The 16511-nt window shown below is 42.7% G+C and overlaps 1 protein-coding gene across 2 annotated transcripts; it reads left to right on the top strand.

Moving 5' to 3' along the window:
- Window positions 1-1043: 1043 nt before the first annotated feature.
- Window positions 1044-15949, top strand: tnfaip3 (tumor necrosis factor, alpha-induced protein 3). Of its 2 annotated transcripts, XM_031746729.2 has the most exons (10): window positions 1044-1198; window positions 3760-3919; window positions 5483-5888; window positions 9876-10066; window positions 10318-10459; window positions 10875-11045; window positions 11153-11330; window positions 11513-12510; window positions 12687-12880; window positions 12998-15949. In XM_031746729.2, the coding sequence occupies exons 3-10, from the start codon at window positions 5582-5584 to the stop codon at window positions 13271-13273; spliced, it is 2457 nt and encodes an 818-aa protein (XP_031602589.1). In that variant the 5' UTR covers window positions 1044-1198; window positions 3760-3919; window positions 5483-5581; the 3' UTR covers window positions 13274-15949. The 2 variants fall into 2 exon arrangements, with proteins under 2 accessions (XP_031602589.1, XP_039477833.1); XM_039621899.1 differs by lacking the exons at window positions 1044-1198; window positions 3760-3919 and adding an exon at window positions 4049-4219.
- The last annotated feature ends 562 nt before the right edge of the window (window positions 15950-16511 follow it).

Raw genomic sequence — 16511 nt, 5'->3', positions numbered from 1 at the left:
GGTACTGTGCAATAATCTTGAGTCACCCTGAATTTTTATATTTTGCTTCCAAGGAAAGGCTAAACTTGTGTGTAATATTTTAAAAGCAGTCTTAAGCAATAGCTCTCCAGACTTTCTGCAGATCTTTCAAAGGTTTTTTGATTTGTTGTTGTTTTGTTTTTTTTACTTTTTTCACTCATTTTCAGTCCAGTCCTTGTACCTGTCTATTTTAAGAAAAGAATATTTGGGGGGGTTGTTGTTTTTTTAAGCACTGACCTATGAATTATTCAACTATAGAGGGATGAAGCAGTGTTCTGTCTACACATAACAGACAACTTAACAAAGACCCCATTATAAAATGCATCTCCTGGAACTTTGCTACTAGCAGCCTGTCACAAAAACACATTTGTTCCTATTCTATATATTTTTAAAAAAAATGCTAACAATAACAAAGCTTGACAGACATAAAATTGTATTTTTGCACCAACAATGGGATTCCCAAAGAACTATTAGCCAAAAACTTGCCCCATCTCTGCATGGTGTGCAGCATGTCCTCAAAAAATGTAACTAAACTGAAAAACTATTCAGTTTTGAGAAGAATGTTATAAAAGTATGCTCTACTGTGGAATCCTTTGACCTTTTCTTGACAGACATAAATCCTTCCAGACGTTATGAGGAAATGCGGACTGCATAAATAGCAGTACAGCGGTCAGGTGGTTTTATTAAAGTATCATCTGCTGGTCTAATATAGGTCATTTAATGAGGGAAAAGTTCAGCATTGATATGAGACAATAGTGGTGGCGGTGGTGGGGGCAGTGACTAAAAGAGGATTGCTCATACTGGTGATTTGAAACAGCGGAGTGGGCCAGTTGTCCCTTCTGGGGTTTTCCATGTGCTGATGACTATGCTGCTTAGCTTTCACCACTTCCACAGCCGGCTAGTATTGATTATTGACTTCCAGCCAATGACTCAGCCAGCATGTGACTCAGTAAGGAACTTTTAAAAAGTTTGGAAACTGAAATCTTTAGCTTTATCTACAATAGCCCCCTCAGCAGCATTCAGTCAAAACAGACCAGAATTAGATGGGTTTTTCTTAAGTGCCCACTTACTCAGTCAAAGGCATTTTTGAGGTCAGTCAAAGTGACTTTATAGATGTTCATTTTGACAGCCGGTACGTGCAAAGCATTACCTCAGGGGCAACGGCTTGAAACTTCGAAAGGTAAGACTGATTCACAGAGCTCATTCCTCGTGAATGCTGTCAGGTGTTTGTTTTTTTTAACAGTTTCTTTCCCCGAGTAGGTAGAAAACTGAAATGTAGTTTCTACTGTTGGGGCAGCTCAACACAGCAGTAGGAGTCTTTCCACAGGTAGGAGAAAGGAAATAGAAAGTGAGGATCAGCACAGGATAACAACAGCAAGATTAAGACGAACTATCTTCTTTCACAGCGGTAAAGTGGATATTTGTCCACAGTGGAAAAATATAGAATAAAGTTTTACCTCAGCTTCAGGGCTACTCTACATTTACGGGAATCCTGCCCTTATATAATAAACAATAAACATGTTTGTCAGGATGTCAAATTCTTGTTAACGCTACTTTCACTTACTGTGACTCTGGCTGGATTAATCCTCTTTTGAAATCTTTCTGGTCTTTCTAATGGTTGATTCAGCACTGAAAAGATGAGATTATAAATTATCTATCACTTAACTGAGAACAAATTTACAGACTGACATTAATTTGCGACAGTTCTGTCGTAACTGTGCTCTGCTTCTCGGCCCGTGACAGCTGGGATTTGGACCGAATACTCGTATTTGCACGTCGTGCAAAAAATACTATTTGTACTTGGTTATTTTTTCTGATTTATCTATTTTATGACACTGAAAATTAGGGGTGGGAATCACAGATTGGGTCATGGCACATTACTCTAATCTTAAGTGGCCCAGGACAGCGCAATACGCAACACAGTTTAAATGTGCATGTGAAAAAAAGTATATTTTATATTTGTGACTGTGTGTGTGTGTGTGTGTGTGTGTGTGTGTGTGTGTGTGTGTGTGATCCATATTTTTAAACACAACAAAACAAAATCCCAAATATATTAATTGAATATATATAAGCAATTCTGATTTTATGCTTCAAAAGGAGTAGAGAGAAGTATAAACGTATACAATCCTACCGCTCCTTCATGTCTAATGACTTAGTCAACTTCAGTTTTCCTTTAATTTATAAATGCAAGAAGTCAAGAAGACTTTAACTTAAACTGACAAGTTAATCAAAAATGAAATCAGGGGGTGTATGCATGTTTTAATAAAAAAAAAAAAAATATTGGCCCTAGTGTGTTTTATAGTAAGTCGATGCAAAGCAATATGTCGCTCTTTAACTATTTGGTCCCAGTAGTACTGCAACTTGAATTTATGTTTTGTTTTTGATTGACTTAAGGAAATCAAACCATCTAAAAACTTTGTTTTTGTAACCTGGAGCATGCGGGCTTTTCCAACCTTTGTATTTCACCTCCTCCTGCTAAATGCTAAACTGAAACTTTATTTGTGTTGGAACACACCCATCACACAAAGGCTAAAAATATTTGTCTCTTTATGTCATCTAAATGTGTCACACCTCTTTTTCGCGTGCATTATGCTATCACATGCAACTCCAGCAAGTTGCATGTGTTAGCATAATGCATAATTTAAGCAAACGCTACACTTGGAAATAAAACATAAAGCTCTGACTACTTTTCCGTTGCAGCTTCTGAATGGTAGACCGCAGTAAAACAGTTAAGCATGCTCTGCCACATACTAGAAGCTCAGACAAGATAATAAAACTTGTCAACCACAACAAACCACAGGTGCACAAAAGACTTGTGACTTGACTGTTGTAATGATTTAGCCGCCTTGACAGCCACAGTCAGGTGGGTTGCTGGATGATGGAAGATGCACACTTTTCTTGGTACACTCGAGCAAAGATCATCTGTTGATGTTTAGTATTGAACTCACATGAAAATGAGAGGCACAATTTCACCAAGTGTCAGTTTACGTTTCCATTAGGTGGAGACATATGGAGGGAGGTTAAGAGGCTTCCTTTAAGAGGAAACCTATTTTTGTTTCGTGATTTCGGTGGGAAGAGCTAGAAACTTTTGCCAAAATAAAAGAAAACTTCACTTTACATAAACATTGAGCCAACTTACTAATGTAGTGAATGAACCAGCGGGTTAGCAAAGAGCTCACATCTGCTTCTTAAATATCTTTGAGCAAGACAGGAATCCGAAGGAACCTGAAAGTCTTTAATTATATTTAGATGATTTGCTAACAATTAAAGCACCATCGCATCATTGCTGCAATAGCTACAGTCATCAGACCATGAATACACATACGTATCAGTGCATGCAGTCAGCAACTCAAATCCAGTTTACAACCAGGTAATGAGATTCGTTTTCCTTACTCATTTGCTGATACTGAAGGTTAATGATTTATTTTTTAAGGCTGTCTCATGAAATAGAGTATGACGCGAACTGCCTCCCTCCCTCAGTGACGCTCCTTTGTGCTCAGTAGGTGGGATATGCTTTTCAGTATCGAGTCAGACAGATAGTAAAGACTCCCCTGGTGGCAGTGAGCTGCAACTACAGCGGTTGTGTGTGTGAGTGTGTGTGTGAGTGAGTGAGAGAGAGAGAGAGAGAGAGAGAGGAAAATGGGTGGACGGAAAGTCCCCGTGTGGAAATCCCCTTTGACTTGGACTTTTTCCTTGTTTTAAAAAAACTATCATTATCGTACGTGTGTATTCTTTTGAAAGGCTTCGCAGGCTGCGAGGGCTCCAAAATAGATCTGATACTGAAAGAAAGAGAAGGTTGAATGGCGCCGAGGACCGCTGCGGTGAGGCTGAGTGAAGTGGCTGAGAGAGGACTAGCCTGAGCATCCGGGAGGCTTTGTTATTACCCCGACATATTACACAGGTAAGACGCCAGCCTTCCCTCCTTGTGCCTCCCCATGTGGACACACATTTCTTAGCAATTGGGTGAGACTTGGTGGGTAAGACCACGTTTGGGCCTTGAGTAATGTATGGTCGTGTTTCTGGGGACACGGAGGAAGCTTGAAGCCTGCTCACGACAGTGGCTTTGACAGCCATTGTTTACAAAGACGTCACCCTCGAGCGGATAGCAGGACATTTAAACAGCCAAATGTGGCATCGGCGAGGCTACACTGTATCGATACCCGCGCTGTTAGACGCGATTGAACGCTACATTGTTCCAAAGGTAGTTGTCATTGGAATTACGTAAGCCTTTAACGTCAGCAAAGTCTCCTGTTATTGTGTTTTTGTGTAGCCAGCCATCCTAAACCGCAGCGTCCACCCGGGTGCTGCTGTCTGTCTGCCTTAAAGTGTGCCCCGCTGTGACAGCACGCCACGCTAATGATTCGTGTCAACATGCTCCCTGACATCCAGGTGTCTGTTGTCTGGTCCCTCATGTGACTGACTAGCCCTTTAGCACGGCCTAGTCTGTTGTTGCACCTGCTGCTGTTTGGGTAGTAAAGGCACAGGGGCCACTAGAAGCTCGCTGTTCAGGTGTTTGTGGACTCGAACAGCATCTTCCGACCTGACTGGCAGCTTGCGAGAGGTTGATAGAAGGATGTTGTGGGAAGTTTAAAAGTCAGCAAAACTCCAGGCCCACTTGCTGACCATTACTTTCTACTTCCTCTAAACTGCTAATGCGTCTTCACTGTGTTGAAATGTGAGGGGAAGTAGTCCTTTAAAACCTTCCCTTTAGCAAACTTGACTCAAATAGAGTATTGGGTATAGAGGTTGTGCATTGAACCTCAGTACCTTTATACTTAAAGTATAAAAACTGCCAAAAGTTACCCTAATTTTCCTAGCTTTCAAATTACTGTAACAATTTGGGGAACGTAGCTGAATTAAAGTTGTATTTTATTTAGGGGAAATAATTCTGCAGCTGCTTTTGTTTTAAATGACTTCGGGGAGTGACGTAAACCCACGTTAGATTATCTTCCTCCTGTACTGAGAACAGTGTTTGTGTCTGTACTGAAAGCCTATAATTTTTCTAATGATTCCCAGCCTTTTAAACGGAGACTTTAAGCAGGCTGTTGAGGGAGGAGGCCTTGTGACCTTCCCATCAGCCTGGGAAGCCCTGGGTGGCCTTCAGTTAAGGTCTGGAAAGCACCCATTTATTGTTGGAAGTCTTTGAGCTCAGTGGGACACTAGGAAGCCCTGTTGAGGGAAACTCTCAAAAACCATCAAGACAAAAAGGAGAATTAAAAGAACAAACAAGAATACAAAGGGGTCTTTGTGTACTTTATTCAGTTGGGCCCAGCAGAATCTCCAGGAAAAAGCACCATACAGCCTCCACACTGGAATCATCCTTTGTGATGGGTAGTTTCCCAAACAAACTGTAAATTAAGTTGTGCCTTAAGTCTTAATTTGTAAGGAAGGGGACTCTCCACTGAAAATTTCCCACAAATCCCTGCTGTGAAATAACATGTCCTCTCCGCTTCTCTCCATCCAGTTTCCACGTTGATCCGGCATCGGTGGTTGGTGCCTCCTCCTCCTCTCCTCCTTGCTCCTCTTCCTCCCTTCCTTCCATTCACCTGGCCAGCCATCCGCCATGTCGCAGGGTCAGAACTTCCTCCCCAAATTCCTGTTTGTCTCCAACCTGCTCAAGGCAGTGAAAATCCGACAGCGAGTGCCTAACGATGTGGTGAAGCCTGCTGCCAGCGGTGGCCTCATGCACCACCTGCGGGGTATGCACCGGTACACGCTGGAGATGATCGCCATGAACCACTTCCCCCAGGCCTTCAGGGAGGTGGTTCAGGCCGCCATCCTGGACCGAGCCATGCAGGCCTCATTAGAGAAAGAGAAGAAGCTCAACTGGTGTGGGGAGCTGAAGAAGATGGTGCCCTTACGCACCAATGGTAAGAACGATTATGCTGATGTTGAGGAGCTGTACTGGAATATGGAGGCTACAGTAAACCAGATTTCTGTGGTGGTCTTATAAGTGGATGAAGCTCCACGAAGCTTTGTTGACGTTCAAGGATGTTTTATATTATTGGTTGTGTAGCAGAGGGCACCGTAAATAACTGCTGTTGGAGCAGTAGGTGACATTCAACACAAATAGAACAATTCAGCAGATTGGCCACAGAGCTAATGCTGAACCATTTCTCCTTGATTTTAGAAGCAAAACTTATTGCGCTCAACACAGGATGTGTTTTGCTTTTGTTTCATTTTCTATGAGAGAGATGGTGAGCTCTTATGAGTCAGGGCTATTTGATATGCAAATTCTGAGATGTCATTACTCACAGGCAGGGTTACTGTAAATGACAACAATCGAGGGACGCGAGTTCCGCTTTCACATAGACTCATTTAGCAGCCCCCTTGGTTTTACTGTGTCGACCTTAGTGTTTGACTTTAGGCACCCCAGTGCTAAGTCATGTTTTCTGTTACGTGAATGTTGTAAGACGGGAACATCCCAGGGCAGGCAAACATGTAAACTCGGGCCTGATTACTTCTGATCATAGTTGTGTACTGGGAAATTCTCTGGCGTCACATGCAGGACTGTTATTTACTGTCTGTGATGTTTCAGACCCAACTATTTCCACAGTTTTTCATTTACTGCATTTGGGGTATGCCCCCTCTTTTTCTGTGTAGGTGTATGTTAGTGAATGTCAGTGGATGTTAAAAAAAACACACCGTTTTACCTTAAATTCCCCACCTGCCTGACTTTATGTGACTTTATGGATTTGTGTTTGTGATGATCTATTAGAGCTCATCAGACCTTGTTAAAGCAAACGTGTGTGTCTCTGGTGGCCTTTTCCATCTATATTGCAGTAGCTTAAACACAGCTGCTGTGTATATCAGATCTATTTTAAAGTTATGGGGAAGAAAGTCTTTGAGAGGAATCATCAGGTATAGCTTCACAACAGAAGGAGGAAGAGGAAATCAGTCATAATTGCAGCTTTATGCTAAACATGTGAGTTTCCAGAGGAAATAGTTTCTGTCTTTCTCATGTGAAAAATTCCTACATTGGTCACATATCAGAAGTTACTTTGAATAATTACTGGATGCTTGAGGAACCTGCTGGATGTGTTATGTCCTACAGTACTTTTTTTTAAAATAGTGAAACTCTTTGAAAGGGTCCCTGCCAATTCTGAAGTTAGTAATCACTGAAGGACTTACGGTAACTATCATCAACACATAATTCCCCCTCGCAAAGACCCCTTAACTGATGACCAAAATGGATGACTTCTGCTGCCAGTAACCTGGCTGGAATTTCCTGGTTTGCGAAGATGATGTCATAAAGAGGAGACAGAATTTAGTGCCGGAGCGTCTAACTCTGAAGGACCCAGACGTGACTTTGAGCAGAGGACGGACAACACGCACGCACACACACACACACAGGGCTGACTGACTGCTGCTGAGTCACTGGAGCTCAGCACACACACACACACACATACAGAAAGAAAACGTGAGAGAGAAGAAGTCTGTTCACTGATGTCCAGCGCTGTTTTCGGATATCTGTCTCCACATCATCTCGACCTGAATTTACCAGTGAACCCAAAATCCTTATCTCATTTGGTCTATGCAAATGCACTAAAGATCCAAACCCCATAACTAATTTCCCAGAGCCTGGTTTAATTACGAAGCAAGACCACAGAATATAACTGACCATCAAAAAAAACAGACTCATAAAACTTCCACTCTGCTTCAATTAAAATAACAGGGCTACATCCGTTTTCCTGATACATCCAACTTTTCCTCCAAGTAAAACAAGGCTTTATTAGAATTCAGTCGCTCTTCTGTCTTGAATGTCTCGGACACATCCGTGGGGTTTTCCCAAACAGCATCCCATGTCTGTCATGTGTCCCCATCAGGAAGGATTTGTTCAGCTACAATACACTAACTGCATGGTTAAGTTACTGGGAGGACACATACACTGCTGCAGTGTTCTGCCTTACAAGTAAAGCTTTTAGGTTTCTTTTGGGGCATCCACATTATTCCTCCTAGATTGGGGTATGTGGTATGTGCACATTGTTTTTATAAGCAAGAGTACTCAAGGAAAAACTTGATGGAGAGGCGACGCATGAGCAAAGGATGAGCCAATGAAATTTTCCATATCACTTTCTGTAAAATGGTAAAATGGGGCATTGGCTTCAGCGGATAATCTATGAGCATTTTTCTAGTTTGGTAATAAATACTGCAGTTGTTTACAGTCAAAAATCTTGGGCCATTCTCACACAACAACCTGCAGACAAGGTGTGGGAAAGTGCAGCCCCGCTGGAAGCGCACTGTTGCAAACTTGTGCTGTCACCTGGACAGTGACCAAATCAACTTAAGTCTGGCTCTGCACTGGTATGTTTTCAGGAAGTTCCCTAGCTTGCCACAGAGGAAGTATCTATATATAACCTGATGGGAGCTGCTGAACCACTTTCATCTTTAGTTTTCAGGCACCTCACTTTATGATCATGACTTTTTTTCGTGCGAGAGGAAGTGATTACGTGTGTGGACATTTGTTTGGATTTGTGTGTACCTTTGGGCCTACATACGTCTGGTGTTTTTCACTAAAAAAGCCTTGCATTTTATGTTTTTGCTGAGTGATGCAAGAGCACTGAAATGGAACAACATCTAGCTGGTCTGAAATGGAGAAGTGTTTTTTTTCTCTCTCTTTAAATACGGTGAGATGTTCCTTCAGTTGAAAGAAAACAACTGTAGCTCAGATTGCATTAATTGAGCCACACAACAATAATTGCTATACTGAGATCAGATCTTGGCCTATTTAACAGTTGCATCAAAACAAAACAACATTTTAGGATCCTTTTTTTGGGAATTTTTTTCCTAGCTGTTTCTTAAACCTACTTAAACTTACTTACTTAAACTTTTCCTGTATAGAAGGGAAATCTTGAAAATGTCTGTTTAACACAGCATTATACAAAGAAAGGTGCAGATGCTTTATGTGTATGAAGTTACTGCCAGGTAAATGTTCGTGGAGAAAAAAAAAAAGAAGTACACATTACAGTTCATGTGTATATGCTTGTGCATGTGAGGACCCATGTTATCTCTGCTCATTAATCACAGCATTCATCGGGTGTTGATAGTAGTATTTAAAAAGATAACATTCCATCCGGTCCAAGTCACGCCTTCGTGGAAAGTACAGGACCAGCTGAGTAGCATTGATGAGTTGGGATCATAGGAGGGGAGCACGCACACATGCACTTGCATGAAAGACAGAAGTTAGCACAGGGAAATTCCTGTGTTTAGTGTGGCAACAGGGTTTTTCAGAGCTACACACATTAACAAATATGGGCTCTGCTGTTTCACAATGAGAAAAAGACCCAGTACTGCCAAAGGAGAATAAATAAAATTCCAGGATTTTTAGCTTCTCACGCTCTCACACACTCGTCTTTTCAGCAACCAAGTCTTTATCTCTGCAGCCAGTCAATGGAATATAGGTAAAGGCACATACTTTGGCAAAAACAAATATATGTATGTGAGAATTCTGGTTTTCTATACAGATTTAGATTGTAAAAAGATTCAGTTTTTTAAAAACGTGTTACGGGGAGATTACGGGTCATTTTTATCAGCCTTGTCTGTGGCGTGTGTACTGTTAGATGTATAAGGGTCATATAATAGTCGAAACACCAGATACTATAACGACCAGCCCAGCGGCCTGGAAATCCCCAGACTTTAGTTACACTTGTGTGTGCGTGTGTGTGTGTGTGTTTGTGTGTGTGTACACAGTGCAGTTGCCTGTTTTTTATGCTGTATGTGCATAGCCTTTGTACGTGTGCGTGTGCATGTTCATGTGCCTATTCACAGAAGGAGAACTTTATGTCCTGCGTACAAAATCAACCAACCATAGTATAAAAACACATGTGTTTTCTTGCCTCCTCTTTGTGTGTCTGTAGGAGATGGGAACTGTTTGCTTCATGCAGCCTCTCAGTACATGCTGGGTGTTCAGGACACAGACCTGGTTCTTCGGAAAGCTCTCCATGGTGTTTTGAAAGAAACTGACACGGGCGTCTTCAAAGCTCGCTTCCAGGCAGAGCTGCTCCAATCTCAGGAGTTCACCCAAACTGGACTCCGATACACCACCATGGTATGAATTTTCAACTAGATCCATTTTCCATTACTTTGCATTGAGAAAACTGTAGTAACATTTAAATCTTTGTATTGAAATGTTACTTTTTATTTCTTAGAAGCAACCCACAGATTAATAATTCTACTTTTATGTCATAGTTCAGGCCAGATATAATAACTTGTCCCTCGCCTCTCACCCAGAAAACATTTTATAGAAATGTTTGCACAAATTGAATCCACAGCACACCTAATTGTGTGCATTTGTTCCAGAACTGGGAGGATGAGTGGGAAAAGATTGTGAAGATGGCATCGCCAGTCTCCAGTAGCAATGGCCTCCAGTTTGATTCTTTGGAGGACATCCACATCTTCATCCTCTCCAACATTCTCCGCAGACCCATTATCGTCATTGCAGGTACTCCCTTTTTTATCATCTCAAAGTATGCTTATTTATCCTTGTTAGCCCTCAAAGACTCACTGGTTTTGTAAGAGCACATCTTGTAATGTATAATATATCACCAGCATTCCTCAACATTTACTCTTGGTTGTTTTGAAGTCTTCTTAATGCACTGTGTCACTTACTGTCTATCTTAATAAAGAATCTCAAATGGATCCTGATGATTTGTCAACTTCAAAATATAAAAAAATAAATATGCAGAAACATGTTTGCAGTCATATTTGAGCAAAGCCTGCTTTTTTAGGATCTAAAATCCTAAAATGACTGCACATTGCTCGGTTTATTCCACTTGAATTGGGTGCAGCTCTATAAAAGTTGTTCATTGTCATTTGTTAGAGAGTTATAAACTCTTAAATCTTTGTTCTTTCAACAGACCAGGTGGTCAGGAGTATGAAATCCGGCACCTCCATCTCTCCTCTGAATGTGGGTGGGATTTATCTGCCTCTACACTGGCAACCCACAGAGTGCTACAAATACCCAATAGTGCTCGGCTACGACTCCCAGCACTTTGCACCCCTCATCACCATCAAAGACAGTGGTCCAGGTACAAATCACAAAGAAATAGGTGTTATATATTTGGCAGGATAAAGGGACAAAGCAGGACCCCTGTTCATGGATTTGGCTCTGTGTATCTTTAACTGAATTTCCCAGAGATCCGAGCAGTACCGCTGATCAACCCGAGGCGGAATGGCTTTGAGGAACTGAAAGTTCATTTTCTGATGGAGAAGGAGCAGCAGCAGAAAGAGAGGCTCCTCAAAGAGTACCTGCACCTGATAGAGATCCCTATCAGATTGGGCCATGACATTACGCAGATTATGAAAGCTGCAAGGTACTTGGGCATTATAAGCTCCATCCATTGTTAAATGCAGTTTTGAACAGCTCATGGCATAAGACTTTTTTTGACTGATTATCAAAGATAATTTAGCCAAACTACTTTTATTAACTATGAATTTGACAGGAAAAAAGTAATAAAATGCAGTTAAGAACCACATTGTATGTCTCTGTCCTAAGGCTGGATGAGGGAAACCTTCCTGAAGACATGAACCTGATGGAGGACTACCTACAGCTTGTCAACCATGAGTACCAGCGCTGGCAGGAGGACAAGGAGCAGGCATGGGCCGCCCAGCCACAGCGCCCGCCACCCTTCTCCGTCTCCCAGCTCTCGCTTATTGAGATCCGCTGTGCCACACCACGATGCACCTTCTATGTCTCTGTGGACACGCAGCCTCATTGCCATGAATGCTTTGAAAAGCGGCAGGCCACTACTGGTGGAGGAGCAAGGATAGAAGGGGTAATTCAGACTAAGGAAGGAGGTTTACAAGGTGGGGTAGGAGTCATAGGGGGATCAGAGACTGAGGTGAGCTCCAGAGGGGCCAGAAGTAGCAGCCCCCCATGCTCTTCATCTGGGAGAGGAGTAGTGTTATCCAGTCCGCGCTCAGCCCCGCCCACCGCCCCCAGCCTCAGCCTATACAGTGAAACACATGCAATGAAGTGCAAGACACCCGGCTGCCTCTTCACCCTAAGTGTGGAGCATGATGGACTTTGTGAGCGCTGCTTCAACTCCAGGCAAAACCATGGACCCCCTGGAGTTGGAACGGCCGCTACAGGACTGCCAGGGACCAATGGGGGGCCTGTCGTTCCCCACCCAGCCCAGGGCTCCGGCTGGAACCAGTGGGGAGGCTGTGAGACCGAGACAGAGCGATGCAACATGTGCAGAAAGGAGGCGTTTAGGATATTCAATGGCCTGTGTCCACCCTGCATGCAGAGACAGCAGGCTCCAGACAGGGGAGAGCCACAACAGATCAACCCCAGGACTGAAGCCTCATCTTCAGCTTGGACCCAGGCCAGGGACACTGAGCGGCCATGCCTCACTCTAACTCCAGGGCACACCTCAGCTTGGCAGGGCCCTGTGGCCCGACCTTGTAAAAGATCTGGCTGCCAGTTCTTTGGGACACCTGAGAAACTGGGTTTCTGCACTATTTGCTACGTAGACTATCAGACAAATCACCGTAAGTCCTAAAACAAAACTAGAAAACACTTGTTGCATTGCAAGCTTTTCGTATATATAAAATTTATTATAAAAGCTGTATAGCTGTCTTAATAAATCATCTCCTTTAACTGTTCTGTTTGTTGTTATTCAAATGTCATATGGCACATTGCTTATGTTGGTCACTGTTTCTTCCAGACCTGACTCCTCCTCCTGCCCCGGCCCAGAGTCGGCATGGTTTGGAGACAGGCTTCCAGAATGCCTCACGATGTCGTGGGCCTGGGTGTGGTGCAGTTGGCAAGGTGATGCTGGAGGGCTACTGTGACAAGTGCTATGTAAAAGAGCAAAGTGCAAGACTTAACCAAGTCGCAAATCGCACGTCCCCTCCTCTGGTAGGTATCTGCCATACCTTCATAACTCCTCATTCTTCACGTCTTGTCTTTTTCATGTGTTATCCTTCTTCGCCTGTTGACAGTTCTTTCCTTTCTCGCTCTTCCTCTGTACAAAAGCGTGAACGAGCAGCAAAACCCAGATCTTCGCAGCAATCCCAGACCCAGACTCAGTGCCGGCGGAGTGGCTGCAGTAATGTGTCCCCGGGTTGCACAGACCTCTGCCCAGAGTGCCACACGCGTGGTCAGGGCAGAGAGCCAGGAAGACGGGCGCAGGCGCCCAAAGAAAAGTCGAAGCAGCGGTGCCGGACACAAGGCTGTGACCACTACGCCAACCAAGAGAAACAGGGCTACTGCAACGAGTGTGACCACTTCAAACAGATTTACCGCGGCTGACCACATTTAGCACCCATGCACACGACAGCGATGATGACACATCGCTAGCACGCTAGAGCCGCCGCCCTGCTGTGGGCTCTCCATGCCAGTCAATGCACCTCTGATACTAACTAACCAACTAACTAACTTGCTAGTGACTAACTAGTTACCTTATGGCCTGAAAATCAAACCCCCCATGTAGAATGTGAAGAGAGAGTGTGTGTATGTGGGGGTGGTGGTGAGTGTGTGTGTTTTCGCAGTAGACATGGCCTCCAGAATACCTCTTTGTGCAATTATTATCATCTGATGTGCCCTGCACACTTACACGGTGAGAGGTTTGGCAACATGTCAGAGCAACTGACTTAACTCTTGTGTACAATATGTATTTAGAGGTACGTAGTGAATCATGCCGGACAAAATGATTGTATGTCAACATAACAAGAAGCATCTGACATTGCTTTCTAGACCACAGCCAAGGATTTATACCCCCCATCTGTCTGTCTGTCTTAACCCATCTGTGTATCTGTCTGCCTGTCTGTCTAGCATTTGCTCTGAAGAAAGAGAGATGCAGTAGTTGGGCATGCCCAAGAGCAAATCTCTGTGAAAATAGTCAGCAGAAGTGTGCAATACTGGGCCAAAGGAAAGCAAGCAAAGTGCTTGAAATTAAGTTAAATGGCATTCACCACTGTTTTGCTTAAATCTCCTAAATCACTCATCTATGTCCTCACAACCCAGACAAAGATTTTTTTTCAAAAAGATTCTCTTGCAGTCAATATTGTAAAAATGGTCAAAGATTGATTTTCTTCCATTAGCCAGACAATAGCAGGGTTAGTTTATATTTTGAGGCTAATTAACCTTATTACTGTTACATATCTGATGTAAATTGCTTGATATGGAAAGTAAAAAAACAAATTATAAACTGTGCAAGACAGACAGGGCAGGCCCCTGCTAGTTTTGGTGCTACATGTACAGAAATACAAGCCTCTCCATTGTAGCCAACATGCTGGTGGTTTCAGCGGACAGAAGGCAGAGATCACAGTAGAGACAGGACTCACTCTCTTTCGAAACCTCCTTTCCTTCCTCTTATTTCCCTTTTTTTCCAAAACAAATCTGTTGCCTTGGATGTTGTTTTCCTGTTTACTTACCACTTAAGCACCTAGAAACGCATAGACACATGCGCACACATATCTACACAATGTATACACAAACATAATTTCGTCAGTCCTGTTAAAAGGGGATTGGCAACTGTGAGGAGAACTGAGACTACAAGGACAGGCGAAGTCTGGATAATTATCCACCCTACTACCGTATACACACGCACACATGCAAACACAGCTTTGTGAGATTGTATGCCCCCACCCCAGCCTGAGGTAATGTGTAGGTAAATGAACCTGTAAAGATGCATTCCTCTCTGCTTCACCCTCCTGGATGTGCCAAGGCATCACTTTCAAAACTTCAGAGAGCAATCCTGTTGCCTGCTTTGGCTAATCTTGTCTATCTGAATGTGTTTGTGCTGCTTGTACAGCAGCACAGTATTGGGGCTGATCCTCGATAAGTTTTGCCTTTACATAGTGATTGAAATTTTATGGACCAGAGGGGCCTGATCACTGATTATGGATCAGTGCTCCCACTTATAAAAAATGCTTTTGTGAACATGGATCTCAGTCCATACCGTAGGACCTTCCAACCCGATGCCTCATCTTCAATACACACACACATACACACATACAGATAAAACGCACGCATGTGTGCGTCTGGAGTACACAAAAAACTGACATTCCTCCTCTTTCTTTTCTTTTTTTTTTTGAATTTTAAATGTATTTTGATATATTTGTTTTTTTTCTGCCAAAAGAGAAAAAACAAAAAAAAAACGTGCCATCAATTGCCAAACAGTTGTTGTTACCTCCTTAAAAACGGCCAGCCTGGACCATTCTAAACTAACCAGAGTGCCACAGATTGACATCTCCTCTTCTGCGTAACCACAGACTTCAGCTAATCCAGATCTCTCATGCTGAAAACCCCCTAATGGATACCATCTTTCCGTGAACTTATCTTTTATTCAGATACGAAGAAATGTCTGTCTGTAAAGATAAGCTCGAACATAAAACATTTATCAGACTCAAATTTGGTAATAACTGGAACCTCTTTCCCCTCTTACTTTAGCTGTAGGCAGATATCCATCTGTGGCTCTAGTTAGAAAAGCATAGACAACCAGGCTCTTGGTCTGCCTTTTCATTCAACTGTATCTAAAGCTGTCAGGCCAGCCCACATGTTGACGGCCTGGACGTAGATCTCTGTGTGCTTTAATCACCTCTAGACAAACCTTAATCACTTCAAGGCCAATTAGTGCTCAGCTCATCATAACCTCTTAACAAGGGGCTCTGACTGAGTTTGACTGGGAGGAGATCACATAAGTTGCACATGACTTGTCTAAGCTGCTGAGGCATTTAGGAATGGTACTCCGACCTGTGTAGGGACATTCCAACAGTAGGAAGAGCATCGACTTAAGAGCAGAAGGTGTAACAAAACATGCAAATGGTGTGGAAGTTTCTTTGTGTGACTTTTTGACAATAGGGTATTGTATGAAAAAAGCCTGGTTTTATTTGTTAAGTATTTATTCATATCAAAATATCTGTATTGTGTGATTCAATAATTATTTATATGTCGTCCTGAAATGAATTATTTTTATTAAGAAATCTGAAATCTGACTGATGTGTTTCTTGGCTCTGTACTTACTTTTGTGTGTGTGTGTGTGTGTGTGTGTGTGTGTGTGTGTGTGTGTGTGTGTGTGTGTGTGTGTGTGTGTGTGTGTGTGTGTGTGTGTGTCTGTGTGCATATACTTGTGTGGATGTATTTTGACATCTTTAATTTCAGGTGGAGCCGTAGAATTTGATTTGCGTCAGGATTGGGGTCAAACATTTATTATATTGTTAAGATCATATTAACGTGCAGCCCCATGTCAACAAGTGCATTCACTGTCAGGAGAGAGTTTATCATAAGCTTTTGAAGCTACAACATACTCAAATGCATCACCTGCATGCAAACAACACCGCAAACATCATTGGTGATGACCCTACCTCTAGAACTAGGCAATTAGAATATGTTTATTGATTTATTAAGTTGTTCTACAAAATATTTTCAATCGGGAAGCAAACAAAGTGTTTATTCAAAGTGACATACATCAAAAGTATCTCTGTTTTCCCCCCAAAAGTCACCAAAATATACAATTATAGGGGAGTGCTAGGGTTATGGATGGGCT

Source organism: Oreochromis aureus, linkage group 13, assembly GCF_013358895.1.
Source record: "Oreochromis aureus strain Israel breed Guangdong linkage group 13, ZZ_aureus, whole genome shotgun sequence".
NCBI lineage: Eukaryota > Metazoa > Chordata > Actinopteri > Cichliformes > Cichlidae > Oreochromis > Oreochromis aureus.
Note: the sequence above shows the minus strand (reverse complement) of the source record. Positions and strands in the feature narration are given on the sequence as shown.

Bases quoted from the DNA above. Each gene is read 5' to 3' on its own strand.
- tnfaip3 (XM_031746729.2), top strand. From the start codon at position 5,582: ATGTCGCAGGGTCAGAACTTCCTCCCCAAATTCCTGTTTGTCTCCAAC. The intron at 10,460-10,874 runs GTACTCCCTTTT...TTCTTTCAACAG, and splicing joins ACCCATTATCGTCATTGCAG to ACCAGGTGGTCAGGAGTATG. The intron at 11,331-11,512 runs GTACTTGGGCAT...CTCTGTCCTAAG, and splicing joins CAGATTATGAAAGCTGCAAG to GCTGGATGAGGGAAACCTTC.